Source organism: Microtus oregoni, unplaced genomic scaffold, assembly GCF_018167655.1.
Source record: "Microtus oregoni isolate MIOR12 unplaced genomic scaffold, Mior012 000004F_ref0000308, whole genome shotgun sequence".
Classification (NCBI taxonomy): domain Eukaryota; kingdom Metazoa; phylum Chordata; class Mammalia; order Rodentia; family Cricetidae; genus Microtus; species Microtus oregoni.
The window spans coordinates 64,816,251-64,835,476 of NW_024543063.1; the positions used below are offsets into that span (position 1 = coordinate 64,816,251).

At 45.8% G+C, this 19,226-nt stretch overlaps 1 protein-coding gene across 2 annotated transcripts in view; it reads left to right on the forward strand.

The window, feature by feature from the left end:
- Window positions 1-19,226, forward strand: part of N4bp1 (NEDD4 binding protein 1) — a 50,781-nt gene that overhangs the window by 20,917 nt on the left and 10,638 nt on the right. For both annotated transcript variants that reach the window (XR_005974144.1, XM_041649828.1), the window contains exons 2-6: window positions 741-2,416; window positions 11,804-11,934; window positions 13,482-13,578; window positions 16,470-16,577; window positions 18,047-18,154. Coding sequence is in view for 1 of the 2 variants with exons in the window: in XM_041649828.1 (XP_041505762.1) it covers window positions 741-2,416; window positions 11,804-11,934; window positions 13,482-13,578; window positions 16,470-16,577; window positions 18,047-18,154 (2,120 nt within the window). In the remaining variant the exon portion in view is untranslated. The remainder of the gene's footprint in view (window positions 1-740; window positions 2,417-11,803; window positions 11,935-13,481; window positions 13,579-16,469; window positions 16,578-18,046; window positions 18,155-19,226) is intronic.

Below are 19,226 nucleotides of genomic sequence, written 5' to 3' on the forward strand. Positions count from 1 at the left end.
ATCCCACTTGCTAAAGAAACTAATTCCCTTAACATTTTTTACTGCATTTATTTATTGGATGTGTGGGTGTATATTGCCACAGCATGTGTGTAGAGGCCAGAGAGTTGATCTTCTCCTTCTCCCATGTGGATCCCTCGGGTCATCAGCAGGCTGGGCAGCAAGCTCTTTCACTGCTGATCATCTCACTAGCTCCCAGTGGCAGCCTGTAGAAGTCCTGTTACTATTCTCTGGTTATACTTGAATCTTACTGTTTTTAAATGTCTTCAAGAAACCTGGAGGTGGGGTGATCATTTTTGTTGAATCTGCAAACCAAAAGCAGTAGTGGTGCAGGCTTTGCTCTCTTGTAGCTCACTGATCTGATGATCTCATCAAATATGTCCCTTTGTGAGAAATGACTGGGTAGGAGGAGGTTTCTTTAGATGTAAATGAATCCAGCCTTGGGATTATCCACTGTGCAGCTAGGCAAGCCCCTAAGATCACGGTGGAAGACATAGTGAAAGGTTATGAATTCCCACTCTGTAGATATACAAAGTTTCGGTTCCCCTAGAGATGATTAAATAGTTTAGAATGAAACACACACACATACACACAAAAGGTCCAAGCTGTAATTTTTTATTTTTATTGAAGTCAAGGAATTTTACTCCAAATTATAAATATGCTTAATGTTTTTTTTCTTAAAAAGTCAGCCTTGCTATTGTAGGAATCTGGTAAATTGGTCTAATTTTGTATTGTCTTTACAGGAATATATCAAAGGAATTTGTGAGCCTGAACTGGAGGAGAGAGAATGCTACCCCACGGCCATGCACTGCATTTTTGTAGGGGCACAGAGTCTGTTTTTAAAGAGCCTAATTCAGGATACTTGTGCTGACCTCTGCGTTTTAGACTTCGGGCTTCTTGGCATCAGAGGAAGCGCTGAGGCTGTGGTCATGGCCAGGAGTCATATTCAGCAGTTTGTAAAGCTCTTCGAGAATAATGAGAACCTGCCCAGCAGTCAGAAGGAGTCAGAAATCAAACGGGAATTCCGACAGTTTGTTGAAGCCCATGCTGACAATTATACAATGGATTTGTTGATTTTGCCCACTTCCTTGAAAAAAGAACTACTGAGTCTCACACAAGGTGAAGAGAATCTGTTTGAAGCAGAAGATGATGATGTCATTAAAACTGGAGATATTCAGCCTCCAGAGTTGATGCAGAATGCTGCCCCAGGACCGAGTATTGCTAGAGAAGAAAGTGTTTTACAAGAAGAGTCCAGAAATAAAGCTAGGACCCCTGTTTCTGAGCTCACAAAACAAATGGATGCAGTCTTTCCTAGCTCTGCAGATGTGCTCTTTGTCCCAGTAAATGGTCTAAATCCAGATGAAGATGCACTATCCACGGACAAAGTTTGTCACAAGAGGAGGTCTTCTGATACAGAAGAAAGGCACACCAAGAAGCAGTTTTCCTTGGAGAATGTTGTAGAAGGGGAGCTTCTGCAAGATGGCAAGGCCTCAGATGGAAATGAAGTCCTTGAACCGTGTGACACTGCTGCTTCCAACTCTCCAAATCTAAGCCCCGATGGGAAAGACACCACAGAAGAAATGGAGTACAGCATCCTTGTAAACTTCTTCAGAACCATGGGCTACTCCCAAGAGATTGTCGAGAAGGTCATCAAGGAGTACGGGCCATCTACAGAGCCCTTACTGCTCTTGGAGGAGATTGAAAAAGAGAACAAAAGGCTCCAAGGAGACAGAGTGTTTGCACCTTGCACTGTGTGTCCAGATGCTGCTCAGAGAAGTGCAGGTGTCGGGAGCAGCACAAATGAGCTCACAGCAGATTCAACTCCAAAGAACACACAGAGTCACACAGAGCAAAACATGGTGGAAAAAATTTCCCAGTTACCGTTCAAAGACTCTAAACCATGTACCTCAAATTGCAGAGTTAATTCTTTCAGAACAGGGCCAGTAGGACAGAAACATGAAATGTGGGCCTCAAACCAGAACTACAGTTGTAATGTAGACCTTGAGACCGATGGCCTCTCACCGTCTGTTGCCTCTTCTAGTCCTAAAGAAGTCAGCTTCATTTCGAGGGGAGCTATAGGTCACCCCCAGAGAAGCCCAGCTGTCCCTGAAAATGGCTTTCAACAGCAAGCGGAACCCTTGCTTCCCAATAATGCGAAGGCTGCCTGTGAGAAACGTTCTGGCTGCTGTAGCTCTTCTCAGCCTAAGCCACACTATTCCCCGCCACCGCTGCCCCAGCTGTTACCTTCAGCTACCGATACACGATGGGCAGGAGCCTTGGAGCATATGGATTCCTCCGTTACGGGGGTTCAGAGATTTCGAGATACCCTGAAAACGCCGTACAAGCTGGAATTAAAAAATGAACCAGGGAGAGCTGATTTGAAGCATATTGTTATAGATGGGAGTAATGTTGCAATTACGTAAGTCTACTCTGTTCTTACCTAGTTCTCTCAGCAGCGTCTGAGAGCTGTGTGCGGAGCATGGGTGTGTGCACGCAAGACAGTGGTGTTTCTCAGTGAACTCACTCTGTAGACCAGGCTGGTCTTGAATGTCAAGACGGTGTTTCTCTGTGAACTCGCTCTGTAGACTAGGCTGGTCTTGAATGCACAGAGATCTGCCTGCCTCTGCCTCCTGAGTGCTGGGGTTAAAGGTGTGTCTCACCACCGCCTGGCTGGTTGGAAGAGTTTTGCATTTGGTTTTCTGGAGTTCTAAGCTTTTGCTTGACCCTGTTGCTGTGGGTGGGAGATGCTAAAGACTTTATTTTCACGGTACATCTCACTCTGGCATTTAGGGTGCAACTGTAAATAAACTAGACTTTGAAATCTGTGTTAGATTCCCAGTACAAGAATGGAGCTGCTGCCTGCTGCTGTCTTTTGTTTGTGAGACAGTCTCTTAGAGCCCAGGCTTGCTACTAATTTGTAGTACTTCTTACCTCAGCTTCCCCGAAAAAATGTTTTAAAAAAGTAATTAATGTGTGTGTTGTATTTTCCAAGACAGGATTTCTCTGTGTATCCTTGGGTGTTCTAGAACTAGCTGTGTAGACCAGGCTGGCCTTGAACTCACAGAGATCTGCCTGTCTCTGCCTCTTGACCACCTGGCGTATTTTTATTTTTCATTAAGTGTATGTGTGTGTCTGAAAGTCAATTTGTAAACATGAATGTAGTACCCATGGGGGCCAGAAAACATGTCGGATCCCTGTGATTAGATGAATTTGAGCCACCTGATATGGGTGCTAGAAACTGAATTCAAGCCTTTCTTAACTGCTGAGCCATCACTCCCAGCTCCTACAGATGCAAAATTCTGAGAATAATATTCTCTGTTGAATGCCTGTATGACCACTTTCTAGGAATTTGAAAAGGTCAAATCATGTCCTGAAGTTTTAGGAATGCGTTTGGCTTTTTCTTTCTGGTCCTAACGTTTGGACAGGGTCCTTATGTGAGGAGGGCTCATGCTCCAGCACTGTGTTGTCTCCCTGTAGGCTTCTCATCTCGAGATGCTGGGGAGGCGACATTCTGACTCACGATCCTGCTACCCTAGCCTCCTAGTGCTTATGTTACGGGCATGAAAAATAAATTATGGGCACATATCTTTATTTTATGTGCATGAGAGTTTTTTTTTCTGCATGTTTATATGCCAACCACATGCATGTCTGCTGTCCAAGGAGGCCAGAAGAGGAAAGTGGATCTCCCGAACTAGAGTTACAGCTGTGAGCCAAGGTGAGGGTGCTGGGAACTGAACCCAAGTCCTCTACAATGTAGCAAACTCTCTTAACTGCTGAGCCATCTTTCCAGCTACCTCTATTTCTTGTCTTTCTTCTTTCATTTAAATGTATATGCTGTGCATTTGTGTGAACGCATTCCACATGTTTGCAGGTGCCCCTTGGAAGAGGCTAGACAGATGCATTGAATCCTCTGGAGCCAGAGCTGCAGGCAGTTGTGAGCCTTCTCTGTTAATGTGGAAACTGGAGTCAGCTTTACTTAATGATTTATTTATTTTGCTAGTTTTTCTTTTTATTAAAAGTTACAAAGAAATATAACAAGAAGGTATGGCAACTCTCCATGGGTTTTCTCACTCAGTCCCAACAATTACTAGTTCATGACCAATCTTGTTCCATCTGCAACTTTTTAAACCCACTTTTATGGGATTTTATTTTTCTTTACTTTATTCTGTTTATTGTCCCTGTGTTGCTGGGGGTGGAGGCCAGGCTCTTCTGACTTTAGGCAAATGCCCTACTGCTGAGTTCCCTCACTAGCCTTTGTGTACTTCAAAGGAGATCTCAGGTGTCATCCAGAAATACTTCAGGATGTATCAAAGATACATGTTATGTTTTCTGAAAGTATTTCCTACTCAGAGGAAGAAGGAACTTTATATCTTGGCAGTTGCCTTCCTCATGGTGGCGAGAACTCTTGCTCAGTTCCTCTCCCCGCTTTGCTTTTGGTGTGGCTGTATGTTCATCTGTCCTTTTCTTGATGAATTCTGGGACCTGCTTGTCCTTGGCTACACTGAGCAGCTCCAGAGCTCACTGCTGATGGGGAGCAAAGCCACACACCTCCCATATGAACTTGGTGTGTTTGATGAGGTGCCTCCAGCAGCCACTGTGCCTGGCTTGCCCTTGTTAAAGTCCACAGCCATAGGGTAGCACGGAACCATGGCTGCTGACAGCAGTAAGCTGCAGGACTGGAAGCCAGGCTGTTTGGTCTTCTCTGGAATCTTCAGCTTGCTTGCCATCCTCCAACCCACCTTTGAAGTCTGCCCTGACAGTTTTGTATGTTATCTTTTGTTTTGGAACAGGGTCTTGCCATGTAGCCCTAGTCTGGTACTTGCTATGAAGACCAGGCTGCCCTTAAACTCAAAAAAGATCCAATCTGCCTCCTAAGTACTGAGATTATAGGCATGGGCCTCTGCACCTGCCATGTTTGTTTTGAGGCAAAGTCTTACTATGTAGCCCTTGCTGGCCTGCTATGTCAACCCAGGCGGGCCCCCAAGTCAAGAAGATCCTCCCTTGCCTTCCCAATGCTAGGCTTTAAAGGTGTGTGCTACTGTGCCTGGCAGTGTGGATTTTGTGAGCATTGTTTTGGTTTTCTTTTCTTTTCTTTTTTTAATACATTGTATGTTTACATTTTGCTGTCAATTTTTTTTTAAGAGTGCCACCATTTTAGATATTAGAAGTTTGGCAGTTTGCACTGGGGCTGCCTGTAGCTCTGTTGGTAGAATGCTCACCTAGCATTCATGAAGCCCTGAGTTTTATCCCATGCACCATATAAACTGGACTTGGTGGCCCCTTCCTGAATCTCAGCCCTGGGAAGGTCAAGGCTGGGGGATCAGAAGTTGGAAAATGTCAAAGCAGGGAATAAGACTATTATTGTACCTGTATCCTCTTTTCCAAGCAGTACTGCCTCTAGTCATCTACTTTGGGTTTTGGCAGCTCTGTTGGGGGAAACCCAGCAAATGTCCCACAGCTACATAGATTGATCTAAGTAAAACTGTAAGACCCATTTGGGTACCTGTAGTACAAGACCGGCTCCTAGTCCTCCTTGTTAGTTCTTAAGCTGAGTGAGGACACGAGTTTAAGTCGTGATTTTGAGGAATGCTAATGTGCAAAGATTTCTCAGAGTGATGTTCAAGCAGTAAGAGCACAGATGAGCTAAGGCTGAGCATGTTAACGATGTTTGTGTGTGCATGCTGTATGTTCATGAGTATGTGTGCACATATGTTAACAATGTTTGTGTGTGCATGCTGTATGTTCATGAGTATGTATGTGTGCGCGTATGTTAACGATGTTTGTGTGTGCATGTTCATGAGTATGTGTGCACGTATGGATAGCAGAGGTTAATATTGGCCGTCGTCCTCGATTGTTTTCCACCTTGGTTTTTGTTTCGTTTTTGTTGTTGTCTTTGAGTTAGGTTCTTTCCCTGAAACTGGAGCTTACCAGTTTGGCTAGATTGGCTGGCTAGGGACCTCCAAGATTCCTCCTGTCTATTTCTCTTCTTGAGCAGTACTAGAATTACAAGTGTGTGCCACCACCTTCACTTTTTACATGGGTGCTGGGGATCTGAACTCAAGTCCTCATGCTTGTTCAACACACACTTTGCTAGCTGATCCATCAACTTTTTAGAGTAGTAACTAGTATTGATTATTAGAATGTATAGTACTGTTTGATCATGCCAGCTTGTGTTACATATCTGATCCCTTCCAATCTGCCCATAGTGTACTTCCCAGACACATGACAACCCAAAACACTACCACATATTTCCCAACATCCTTGGATATAGTGCTGTTGCTTTTGAAAAGCAGTGATTATCGCTTAAAACGAGCATGCAAGCTTTTATTAGTATATATATATATATATTGTTTTTTATTTATTGATTGTGGGAGTGTGTTTGTGTCTGTGTATATATGCTACCTGGAATTACAGCTGTGAACCACCTGACATGGGTGCTAAGACCTGAACTCAGTTAAGAACATTAAGTACTCTTAACTGCTGAGACTAATTATGATCCTTATTACTTTAGGCATTAGTTTTATTAATATATATGGGGTAGGGGTACAGGGAGGTTGTGCACATACATTCTGGTGCCCGTGGAGGTCAGAAGAGGGTGTTGGATCCCTGGCACTGGGGTTGCAGGTGGCCGTGAATTGCTTGGCCATGGTGCAACTGTAGCTTCTGGAAGCTCGTGCTGGCAGCCGCTGAGCCAGCTCTCCAGCCCCTCACTAGGTTTGAAAACTGATTCTTTCTAGAGGATTTAACATTCCTTTGAATTTACTGATGTTTGGGTTTAAGAACAACACTTTGAAAAGGAATGTTACCCTAAGACGCAGTTGCACTTAATTGGATGTAGGTCCACCTGTCTTAGGGTTTCTGTTGCTCTGATCACGCTGACTCTTCTAAAGGAAAACATTTCATTGGGGCTGGCATAGAGTTCAGAGGTTCAGTCCATTATCATGGTGACATGCAGGCAGACATGCTAGAGGATCTGAGAGTTGTACATCTTGATCTACAGGAAGCAGGCAGAGAAACTAGCTGGAGCTTCTGATACCTCAAATCCCATCCCCTGGTCACACACCTCCTCCAACAAGACCACACCTACTCCCAGGCCACTCCTCCTAAGTGGTGCTCCTCCCTATAGACCCTTGGGGGTCATTTATATTCAAACCACCAAAGTTAGCAATCACAGTTAACCCTTTTTCTGAGAGAAGAAATTGCCAGTATGGGTAGGCCTTGACTCTGAGTTGGGACATCTTCAGATCAGCTGCCTGTGTGCTGCATGATGCTGGGGACTGAGTGCTCGGAGGACTCCCCTCAAAGAGAGTCCCAAAGGTGGAGATGGTTGACTCTTGCACAGCCCATCAGTGAGTGCAGGTAGACTGTTTCTCTAAACCCCTCAGCCACAGGCTCTGGACATGGCGGGCTTCCAGGAAGATGACTAGGATTTTCTTCCCGGCTTCTTGTCACCACTTGTGACTTCATGGCCTGCTTGCCATTCGCGTCACCAATGTAGACTGCATTTTAACCGAGACCAAAGATTTCCTAAGTTTTTTGGCAGTAAGAATTGAACTTTGGTTCTTAGACACCCTAGGCAAATGCTCTGCTTGAGCTTCATTCTCAGCCTGGCATGTTATTATTATTAGCATTGTTGTTGGTGTTGTTGTTGTTATTATTATTATTATTATTATTATTATTATTATTATTATTGAATGCAACTTCATACTCGTTTCTTGGAGCAAGAATTAGGTGTAGCTTGAAATGATATGAGCCTTGTCCAGGATCACACCTAGACCTGGGGCCATGTCTTCCTCCTCAGCACCAGGACTGCCTGTGTCTCCCACAGGAGTTGAGGTTGGACTACTCAGACCTTTTTGTTACTGGACACATTAGAGCTGCTGAGTAACCCTCACCAGTTTGGCACAGCTTACAGCAGTTTAGAAGAAAATGCAAGGCCTGCAAGAATTGGGTCTATTGGTGTGAACTACCCTGAAGCAGCACCCCCCCCCCCCCCCGGATTGCTGTTTATTTGGTCCTTCATGAGGTCTGAAGCTCATATATACCACGAACAGTTCTGAAACACCTGCCTTCTGCTGGGGATGTGTTTTCTGTCGTTTCCGTCGTCACTGTGATGAGTCAGGTGATGAGTCAGTGGAAATGTTTGCAGTGTCTGGCCGACATCACAGTGGCGGCTGAAACTCCAGCTTGAGAGCACCTGACTAGTCTCCTTTGATGACTGTCTGTGTCGATGGGGTTTGCCCATTCGCTTGTCAGAACTGCGCATGTGTCCACTGTGCTTGCTTCCATGGCTATTTTATGAGCTGGAAGCTAGAAGGAAATTGTGCTTTTCTGGTTAACTCAGAAAGGGCTTCCCACAGTATTTCCCTGCACTGCCCTTTCTGGCTTGAAAGCCACTGCTAGCTAGCTGTTATCACCCAGCTTTCCTCTGTTTGAAGCGTGTGGGCTGACTGCTAGAATGTGAAAAATAGCCAGGTAATTTAACTTGTCTCCAGAGGCCTGGGGCAGGAGTTCAGATCTCCCTGAAGAGCTGACACACCTACCTTCCAGGCTCAGTGTTTTCCTACATGTGAGGCTGGGGTCTATTTGCAGTCCCTAAAGTAGAAGGTATTAGTCTGTGCACTGTGAATATATGTTCTCTAGGTCAGGGTAGACCACTAGTTGGCACTTCCCTGTCCACCACCCTGTCTCGATTATAGAGACCAGAAGCAGCAAGGATAAACGCACTTCATCAGGCTTAAAAGAAGAGTTCTTACTGCACTGTCTAACATTATACAGCAGTTTGGTTCTTCTTTTCCCCCACTTCCTGGGGCTGAGACTTCAACTCAGATCACACACATATGCTATATTGGTCACACCCCAGCCCTCATTTCCTTTTTCTGTAGTTTTATTTTCTAGATAAATCTACATATTCTCTAGGCCGAACCTGGAAGCACTGTTTAACTGTGGAGTCTTCGGAGTGAAAATGCTGTGATCTTCTGTAGAGAGCACTGAAAACTGGTGCAGCCTTGGTGCTTCTGACAGCAAACTACTTGTTCTACTGTTGCTTTAAACTTAGATACCCAGGGTAGCAGAATTCCTGCCATCTGCTTTGGCTTCCTTTTCTTCATTGACCGCAAGTGGAGCTCTGTCCCCATCCATTCCTGCTGTGTGGTCAGCTGAAGATTTAAGGAGAAGAGGACAAGCAGGTTCGCTGGATCCTGTGTGCGTGTGTGCTCTTCATTTAGGATCTTCATGTTAGAACTGGCAGGGGATCTCTGTGAGTTCAAAGGCCAGCCTGGTCTACAGAGTGAGTTCCAGGACAGGCTCCAAAGCTCCACAGAGAAACCCTATCTTGAGAGGCGGGGGCAAAAAACAACCAAACAAACAAAAACCGGCTGCCTTAACTCCAGGCCTGTCCTTAGTATTAAACAATTAGAGTACTTATTCTTTAAAAACAAGAAGCCAGTTACTCCCTCTTTTTCACCAGTAACAAGTCATACTGGTATGGTTCATCCTTACTATATCAGCCATGGGTTTGTTTGCTTGCATGTGTTTTCTGGAATAAGATCTCATAGTTTCTTTTTTTCTTTTTGGTTTGTCAACACAGGGTTTCTTTGTGTAGCCCTGGCTATCCTGGAACTTGCTCTGTAAGACCAGGCGGGACTCGAATTCACAGAGACCTAGGCCTGCCTCTGCCTCTTGAGTGCTGGGATTAAAGCATGTGCCACCACTGCCCAGCTGATAGTTTCTTCTTTATTGTTCTCTGAAAAAGCATTGGCTTTATCCTCTAGCAAAGAGAACTTGTGGGCTACTCTTTGCAACCTCCTGGAAGCTTATCTGTGTGTATTCAAGCCTTTCTGTGCTCAAAGGTCAGGAATGCAAAGGGAGTTGGCATCATATTAATGGGATAGTGGAAGGGCCTTGGCCAGGTGTGGGCAATGAGTCTACCCCAGCACACCCACTCTTGACAGTCCACTCTGATACACTGCACAGTAGAAAGTAGGAGGTGAGAAGACAGGAAGGGCTGGCTTCACAGGAGACTAGACTGAGCCCTCAGAGGGGCTGGTAGGGAAGATACACAAGGAGACTTAGCAACCAGGATGGGTAGGGACAAGACTACCCAAGAGCAAGAGCTGGTTGGCATGTGTATTATGGGAAGTTTGCCTTGCCTGCTCTCTCATCTGTCAAATGTGGAGGGGACCTGGAAGCCAGTCCTGGCAGGCAGAGGATGTGTGTGGGAAGGACATCTCTCCCCCACCTCTGTTTAACTGCCTGAGGCAAAATAAAGGGTTATTTGTTTTTTTAATCATATTTGCTTACTTACTTGTTTATGTGTGTTTGTGTTGGGTGAGTGCACACGCCATGGTCCACATGTGGCATTTTTGCCTGTGGAGTGGTATAGCCAGCTGATTTTTTTCTTTTTATGTGTATGAGTGTTTTGCCTGTTTGTGTATTGTGTGCCATATACATGCCTGGTCAGAAAAGGGCTTCTGATCCCCTGGAGTTACGGATGGTGTGAGCTGCCACATGCGTGCTAAGAATCAAACCCACATCTGCCCGTTTGCAAGAGCAGCAAGTGCTCTTAAGTATGCGCCATCTCGGGTTAGGGTTAGGGTTTAGGATTAGGGTTTAGGGGGGAAAAAAAGTGTGTGCCATCTCTCCATCCAGTCTCTGGTTTTGTGTTTTGAAATGTACTACCAGACTTGGGAGCTACATTTTTTGTGTGCCTTCTGAGCAAGAAGTCACACACTGGGCTAAATACAGCCCCATTTCTGTCTCAAGTGCTTAGGAACTCAGCCATATTTGCCATCTACAGCTGTGTGTGGCTGTTGTCGCATTGCTGTGGCAGAAACCGAGTGGTGGGACAGTGACCGTGGTGACCTTTGCAGATTGACTCGTCCTGGCCCGTTTCTTACATGTTTTCCTTTTCCCTGCTTTCTGATTCATTCGGTAGGGTCCCCATGGTTCTAGTTAGTTTCATTTGAATCTTGTTTTCTAAGTGTTCTTTTTAAGTTATAAACCTGGGAGCTTTTCAGTTCCCTGGAAGGTGGGTGGTGCACTCACCCATCCTCCAGAGGTAGCAGTGACATTGGGTACTGTGGTAGTACAGCAAGGTCACATGTTTAATTCCTGTCCTCAGCCATAGGCAGGCACATAGCACAGGCACTGTCACAGCTACTGAGCCACAAATTCTGTGATAAAATTCCCAAGTTCTTAGACGTCCGCTGGCAGTGAAGCACAGCGGTGGAGTGCTAGCCTGGCTCGTGTGAGAACCTGGGTCTCATCCCTAACACAGTAAACAAGCAGCACCCCACACAGCAGCAGAGCCCCCCAGGACATGACTTCAGAGTCACAGTAGGCTAGATGTGCAGTGTACCCCAGTGTGTCAGACTTCAAGGGGCTGAGGCGGGAGGATCACATGCTTTAAGTCAGTTCATTGACTTACAGAGACCACATCTCACAAAAAGAAGATAAGGTTCTTAGAGGCCAATGATTAGACAGACGTTAGAAACAGTAGTAGTTTTCCCAGTAGACTATACTGGAAACCACTGTGATAATAAACAGATATTACAGCAAGCCTGCAGCCCTCCACCAAAACAGCGCACTCAGTTCGTCAGATACAAGGAAAAGACCCAAGACTCTAAGATACAGGAAGGACTCAATCAGCAGGTCTAACTTGGCTCTGCAAAGCAGCAAAGTACACAACACATTGGAAAAGTAATAGCATGTCTGTCTTGTTTCTGTTGTATGATTGTTCTTCTCTGTGGTAAACGTAGGCTTTACATATGCCTTAACCTAATGAAATCGTCTTGCTTTCTTCCAGCCATGGTCTGAAAAAGTTCTTTAGTTGCCGTGGGATAGCAATTGCAGTTGAATATTTTTGGAAGCTTGGCAACAGAAACATCACTGTGTTTGTCCCACAGTGGAGAACAAGGCGCGATCCTAATGTCACAGGTGAGGCCCAGTGACTTTTCCATATTTCTGGTTAGGTATTCAATGAACTGGCTTCAAATTGCAACACAAGGTACTTAGAATAGAATCACACATGTGGGCAACAGATTGAATGATGAAATTCTGAATAGTTTCTGTCTGGTAAAATACCAGTTGAAAACTCGGTGTGGTGCACACCTGTAATGCATTCGGGAAGGAGTGGAGGGCCAGAGCACTCGGGAAGGAGCAGAGGCCCAGAGCACTCGGGAAGGAGCGGAGGGCCAGAGCTGTCCTTGGCTACACAGTAGAGTTTCTGAGGCTGGCCTGGGATAGACATGCCTCTCAGCTGACGAGTGTTGTTATAAAAGGGAGTGGTTAGGAAGGGTAGAAGGCTAGCGTTGCTGTTAGAAGTTAAGTGTCTCCACTAGGTTGGGCTTTGGAATATTTAAATAATGTTTCTTTAAAATAGTTACTTGGCCAGTTTTCTGTCCTTAGATAACGTCTTTCCAGTAGTCTGAGGGCTTATTAGGAATCATTTCTGTTTGCCATTGGGTACTTTGTGCATAACCTACAGCTCCCACACAGGAAGTTTGGACTTACTGTGTTGTAAAATACTCCAGAGAACGTAAGGTTGTTTTTGTCCTGGGCCATCATAGACAAACAGGGGGGAATGGCTGTGGCAGGCACAGCACACGAGGGCTCCTAGAAAGGAGAGGTAGCAGGGGGCGGAGGGGAACATTTGTCCAGCTCAGAAACAGGAAGTGAAGTCTAATGCTGAAGCCAGTCCAGTCCACTCCACTTTCGAGTGTTCCCAGCTTTCTTTATCTGGGAGATGTCAGAACAGAAGGTCCTGGAGGAGCTAGGTGGATTCACTCATTGCCTAGCAGAGTCTTATTGCATGCACACTGGGCAGCTGCAAAATAGGGAACCCCAGTGTGGGCAGGTCAGCTCAGGTCACTGGCAGCTGCTTTGGTTGGAAATGCAAACCCAGGAATCTTAGGTCTCAGCTTCTCTTGCCTGTGACTGCTTTCCCACAGAAGAGCATCAGCCCTCCTCTTGTCACTAGTGTGCCTGGGACAGTCGGGCTTGTACAGACAACTGAGACTAATTGGGAGAGAAGGCTAGCCTTTCTTGACTGGAGCAAAGAGGTTTGTTCCTGCTGCTGCCTCTGCATCTAGAGGGCTCTTCCCCTCCGCACTCCCACTTTTGGGGGACTCTTGTCACTTCTCTTTCTGTATTCTACCTGTCGTATATACCTTTGGAAGAGTTCTTGAGGGCAGCATTGATAAATTACAGGCTTATGGTTTAGTCTCAAGAGGAAATGAATTTAATATTTGTTTGTTTGTTTGTTTAAAAACTACCCAGTCAGTTCCTATGCAGGGTTTGTTTTAGTATGAGTCTTAATTGATTTTCTTTTTTCTACTTGATCTAGTAGTTAGTAAAATTGAGTCAGTAGGAAAAGGAGGTTTTCTGCAAGTCCCCAAGTGAAGTATTTGGGTTTGCGTCCATTTGTTTACACATCTGGGAAAGATGACCTTTACTGAACCCACATCAACTTCTTCCACAAACAGAACAGCACTTCTTAACCCAGCTCCAGGAGCTTGGAATATTATCTTTAACTCCTGCCCGGATGGTCTTTGGAGAACGGATCGCTTCTCATGATGACAGGTATGGAGGGCTGTTTTCCTTCCCAAGGTGGGAGTGGGGTGGTGAGGAGCCAGCTGCCTGCCACCAGGCTGGTGTGCACTCTGAAGGGACCTGCTTGCTCAGTTTTAAAACTCATGATCAAAGTCACTATTAAGCTTATATACTCTATGAGGTTAAGAATGGCACAGAAGACACCATTGTGTTAAGTTTGATTTTATTTAATTTAGTAAAGTATGTCTGAAGTGAGAAAAGACAGATATATGTAGTTGGCTTTCCTTTTTTTTCCTCCTTGAGACAGAGTTTCACCATGCCGCCCTGTCCTATAACTCACTATGTAAATCACAGATCTGAGTGAATCTCTGCATTTCAGGCCAGCCAGGGTTACCTGGTGAGATTCCCACCTCCCAAAAGGAGGAATTTGGATTCCAAGCTTCCCCGGTGATATGTAGTTTTTGCAACTCTATTCTGGTGTTGTCGTGTAAGTAGTGACAAGCGTGGTGTCTGTTGCCCTTGGGCTGTCTGCCCCTTCTCTGCATTGTTCTATGTGTTCCCACCCCTTCCAGTGAAGATAGTGCTTCACGTGTTACCCACACTGCTATGTGCTGGAATGGGAAAGAGGTGATCTAGGAGCACTGTAGACATTCCCTCACCGATAGGAAAGAGATGAGCTTAGATGGGGTGCATTCAAGGTACTGTCAAAGAGCGTGTGAGGAGAGCTGAGGGAGGGCAGCACACGGGTTGGGAGCTTTCCTGGGAATCTGTCCTGGAAGGGCAGTTCTTGTCCGCATCGTCACAGGCTCAGGAACCCCGAAGTGCTTGGGTGGAAAAGCAAGTAGGTCAGTAGGCACAGGAAAAGCCTTCAGGCCTCTACCACCACAGCTTTTTTCTCACAGCCAAAGGATTCGAACCCAGGAACAGGCGTGCAGATGAAACTTCCTCTTGGTTTACGTTGCTCTCTGGGTTTCAGAGAGTATAGTTGTGTGTCCTGGTGGGAAGCCTCACTATCTGCTTTTATTGACAGTGCATAGCACCGTTGACAAGTCATGCCCTTTAGAAGTGAACTGTAATGTTTATTAACAAGGACCTTAGCCAAATGTGGTGGCTCCAACCTGTAATCCCAGCATTTTAGAGGTAGAAGCAGGAGGATCAGGGATTCGAAGTCATGCTCAGTTACATAGTGAATTCCAAGCTAGCCTGGAATTTGTGAGTTCCTGTTGGGGAGTGAGGGTGGTGGTGAAAATAAAAACAACTCTAACTTCCCCAAGTTCCTCAGAGTTAGGAATCTGTTGTTTTCAGTCCCGCCTAGGAGTCGCTGCCACCGTGAAGACGAGCGGCCGCCTGCACCTTAGAGTCCAGTGATTGGGGCTTTGGTTTCACTGTCTTTGTTCGTGCTCAAGAAATAACACTTCCAGTCCTTTCCCAGTGTTTGTTGTTTTGTCTTGTATTTTAGATAGTTTCTCAGTAGGTAGCCCTGACTGTTCTTGGAACTCACTATGTAGACCAGGCTGTGCTCAAGCTCACAGACAGCTGCCAGCCTCTTCCTCCCAAGTGCCGGGATTAAAGATGTGCACCGCTGTGCCTGGCTACTCACAGATATTTTAAGAGGGTTTAGACAGAGGTTATCTTCAGCAATAAAACAAAATACTTTATTCTTACTCTCTTTCATCACTGTGTGTACATGAGACCCTGTGTGCTGGAACACACCTGAAATCCCAGCACCAAAAGGTCAGGGTCATCTTTAGTTCAAGGCTGACCTAGGACAGTTAAGACCCTCTCACACATAGGGTTAGGAGTTTAGTGATAAAGTCCAAAGGGATCCCCATTTCTCCAGAAGGTTGTGGGTGACCCCAAAATGACAGTCATGGTCATATAGTCTGCTTAAGATGGATTGTAGAAGGAATGCTGTCAGAAATGAAGGCTCCCATGTGCAGCATTCCTGCCTAGCAGAAAGAGCCGCTTCCTTTGGCTATGTCTGTGGTTACATAGCAAGCCCAAAACTAACCTCCAGGTTCCTCCAGTCCCTAGTGACTTGTATGTGTTATGAATATCCGAGCCCCCTGCTAATCTCACTATTCCCTCTCCCCTGCACTATGCTTCCAGACTGGGGACCACTCTCTTCGGAATGGCAAACAAGGCCCTCTCGATATTCATTCTTTTCAGCTTCTCTTTATCATCATGTCTCCACTGACCCTGCCCTCCAACACACCTGAGAAGTATCCACAGCCAGTCTGCTTTCTCTCTCTGCTCTGGACCCTTCCAGATGCTTCTGGCTGTTCTCTCTCCTATCCAACAATGTAAAACCTTCCACCAGCCATCCAACCACGGAGCAGCCATCTTGGTTTCTTTACTGTGCCCCCACCTGTGCTTGCCTCACCTGTCAGGCCCTTAGTTTGATCCCAGCAGCACTACAACTTGTTTAAAATCACATAAGGCACCTCGTCACCACGCGTTCTTTTGTAATTGAGCGAATCTATCTATCTTTAGGCCAAAATGATGATGTCTTCTTGACGCAAAGCAGAAAATTGATTGTTCTTTAAAAATTTGCAGAGCTGATTGTCAACTAACCCTGACAACTGAAAGCTGAAGTATCTCACAGGCCTCTTACCTTTAGCTTGTCCTCGGCTCAGGTCTTCATGCATTGTCACCACGGTTTATGGTGGATCTGTTCTAGAAAATGTAGGAATCAGTTGAATTTTTTTTTTTTTGTAGAACTAGACTGCATGAAAAAAGTTGTTTTATAATCCCATTGCTAATTCCAGAGATGCTTATTGTTTTATCCATCTTCAGTTGACGGGACCTAACTTCTGTGTATCCAACCTTGTTTAAAGCGGTTATTTTCTTATTTCATTATAGCCCAGCTTCTCTCAGCGGGGCGTGCTGTTTGCTCATGTTGAACTCTCTTGTAACCATAGGTTCCTGCTACACTTAGCGGACAAAACTGGGGGCATAATTGTAACAAATGATAACTTCAGAGAGTTCGTGACTGAGTCCGTGTCCTGGAGAGAAATTATTACAAAAAGGTAATCTTGTTTTCCTTTGCTGTGATCTGCATGTTGTCTGATGTGCTGCTTACAAGGTGGTAGACCCAGGAGAGGGTGAAGGGGGCTCCTAGGAGCACCTGTAAGACGGGACCTCAGCCATCTCAAGTGTCAGCTCTGGGTGCTGTGACTCCAGCAGGAGCGTAGCACAAAAACAATATGCCGAGAGAGGGGGCACCTGACTGCGGGCTCGGGCAAGTCTAGTTTCGATGGCTGGTGTTTTCCATGAGTTTAGCATGCAGCTTTCCTTGTTGCTGCCGCTGTGAACGTGTCAGTCATGAACTGCTGACGAGCGGTGAATACTGGCTTCCATGAGCCCACCGAAGACTTGACACTCGAGCGGCCGCTACCCACAAGAAGCAAATGGGGAATGTGCAGGGCAGTGCGGGTAAGCAGCACATCTAGACAGGCGTGTCTCTCGTATTTCACAGTCGGCTCTTGTCTCAGACTTACAGCTTGCTACGTCCGAACAGGGTTTCTGAAAGCTTGGGCTGATGAGGACCTGGAAGTCTCCAGAACCACACAGGAAAGAGAGAACCAAAGTTGTGGGCACACAAATAAGGAAACAATGTAACTTTAAAATTTTAGAAGAAAGACAAACCTTGGCTGCAGACTCTTGGACGAAAGTGAATTACTTGATATTTGAGCTCTGTGTTGCTAAGAAGGTCTTGGTAATGGGTGGAGGAAAGTTTGGCCTGGTGGGCACAGTTGATGAGTTGTTGAACTTCTCAGGCACTGTTGTGCTAGACACCAGTCTGCACACAAGGAGGCTCCCACCAACCCACTGCTTTTAGACCTCACCTCACAGAAGCAACTTGGATACCAAAATGTACATCACAGACATAGATACTAGAATTTTTTAAGTTTAATTTAATTTTGTTTATTCATTTATTCGAGAGAGGAGCTTACTACATAGCTGCCACAGGATTAAAAGCATATACCACCATGCCCGGTCAGTTCTTTATTTCTAGACCCCACGGTGTTCCGTGTTCCCGGCAAGACTTTACTGCTGAGCAGGCCCAGGTCCCTATCCTGGAAGAGTAATACTAGATCAACCTTGGCTTTCTCTGCTGAGGACAATGTTTTCTCTTCCAAATCAGAGGTGTGCCTATGAACATGTTCTTTTTTTTCAGTTTCACTTTGGCACACCTGCTGAGTCCCAAGCTGAATGTCTCTAATCGTGTTTTCTCATCTGGTAGAAAACAGAATACCTGGCTGGCGTCTGGATGAGACTTGCGGGCAGCTGAGAGGAGCTTCTCGCAGGACTGTGTCCACAACAGAAGTTAGAACGCTTTCACTTGTGTGTGGGGTTGCTTCCTCTCCAGGCAGATAGCACTGGGAATGTTCAAGCTGACCATTGTCCCAAAACGGGGTGTCTCCTGTGAGGAGTGTTCCATTTCCTCAGCAGTGAAGGGAACTGATGGTCAGCACTGTGACTTTCTGTGTTGTAGGCTGCTTCAGTACACGTTCGTGGGGGACATATTTATGGTTCCTGATGACCCTCTGGGAAGAAACGGACCTCGGCTAGATGAATTTCTTCGAAAGGAGGGCTTTCTTAGGTATTTCTTTGTATGTCCCTTGTATGTCAAAGGTTTTGTTTTTTTTTTTTTTATTTTAACCAAATGTTGTGCTTTGCAACAAATGCTGTCCTTGAAAACTAGAAATGGCATTTGAATGTCTTCTAGGCCATAATTAGACTTAGATATGTGACGGGTATAGAAGCCAGTCACGGAAGCAGCCCAAGGCTAATCTTCAGTGTGGTCTTTTTCAGTGTTGTTTTGCCTGCCTGCCTGCCTTAGACTGTTTCCTCTGAGTCAGCAGGCTAAGCTCAAACTCTGATCCTCTGCCTCTGCCTCATGTGCCAGAGTCTAGGCCTGCCCTGTGTGGGGATCCTTTTCATTTTACTCTGAGAGCACACAGACATTCATGAGGGTCTCAGCAGAAGTAGGTTTTCAAGCTGGTGCTAACTTGCTGATCCCACTGCTCCCCTGGATCTCTGTGTGGGATGCTTTGCCATGCACTTTGTGCAGCCGTTTCTTTGGAGTGTCCAGTGCTGCCGTGAACTTGTGTCCTGCTCAGGAACCGCTGTGGGGGTGGGGTGAGGGCCCACAGCTACTGTTTACCAGCTCTGCATGGGAAAGCCTGCTTGCTTTATTGTCTGCACTGAGGAGTAGAGGTTATGTCTACGGTAAGAATTCTCAGGTGACCTTGTTAACCACAGCCTCCTTCATGCTAACCTAGTGGCAGACCTTCTTTGTTTTAAAACAAAAGTGAGCTATATTTCTGTGCATCTCCTGGCAGGTTTTTGCATGGGGTTGGTCTAGGTACCTAAAAGGAGAACATAGACTCTGTCCCATCTTTCAAGGCTGCTAGTTGGTCATTTGTAGCCTGAGCCTTTGGGATCATCAATTTGAACTTGGTGGTGCACCGCAGTGGTTGATTTTCACCCAGGGATCTTCTTCAGTGGAGACTGACACACTTGGAAAGTCATGGCCTTGTTATCATTTCTCTGGGAGCCATTGGGTTTTATCACACTGTTAAGGCGTTGACTCGGGCCAAGGACATGGCAACCTGCTGTAGGTTTTTCCGGTCTAACCCCTCAACCCCACATCTTCTATGGGAAATCCTCAT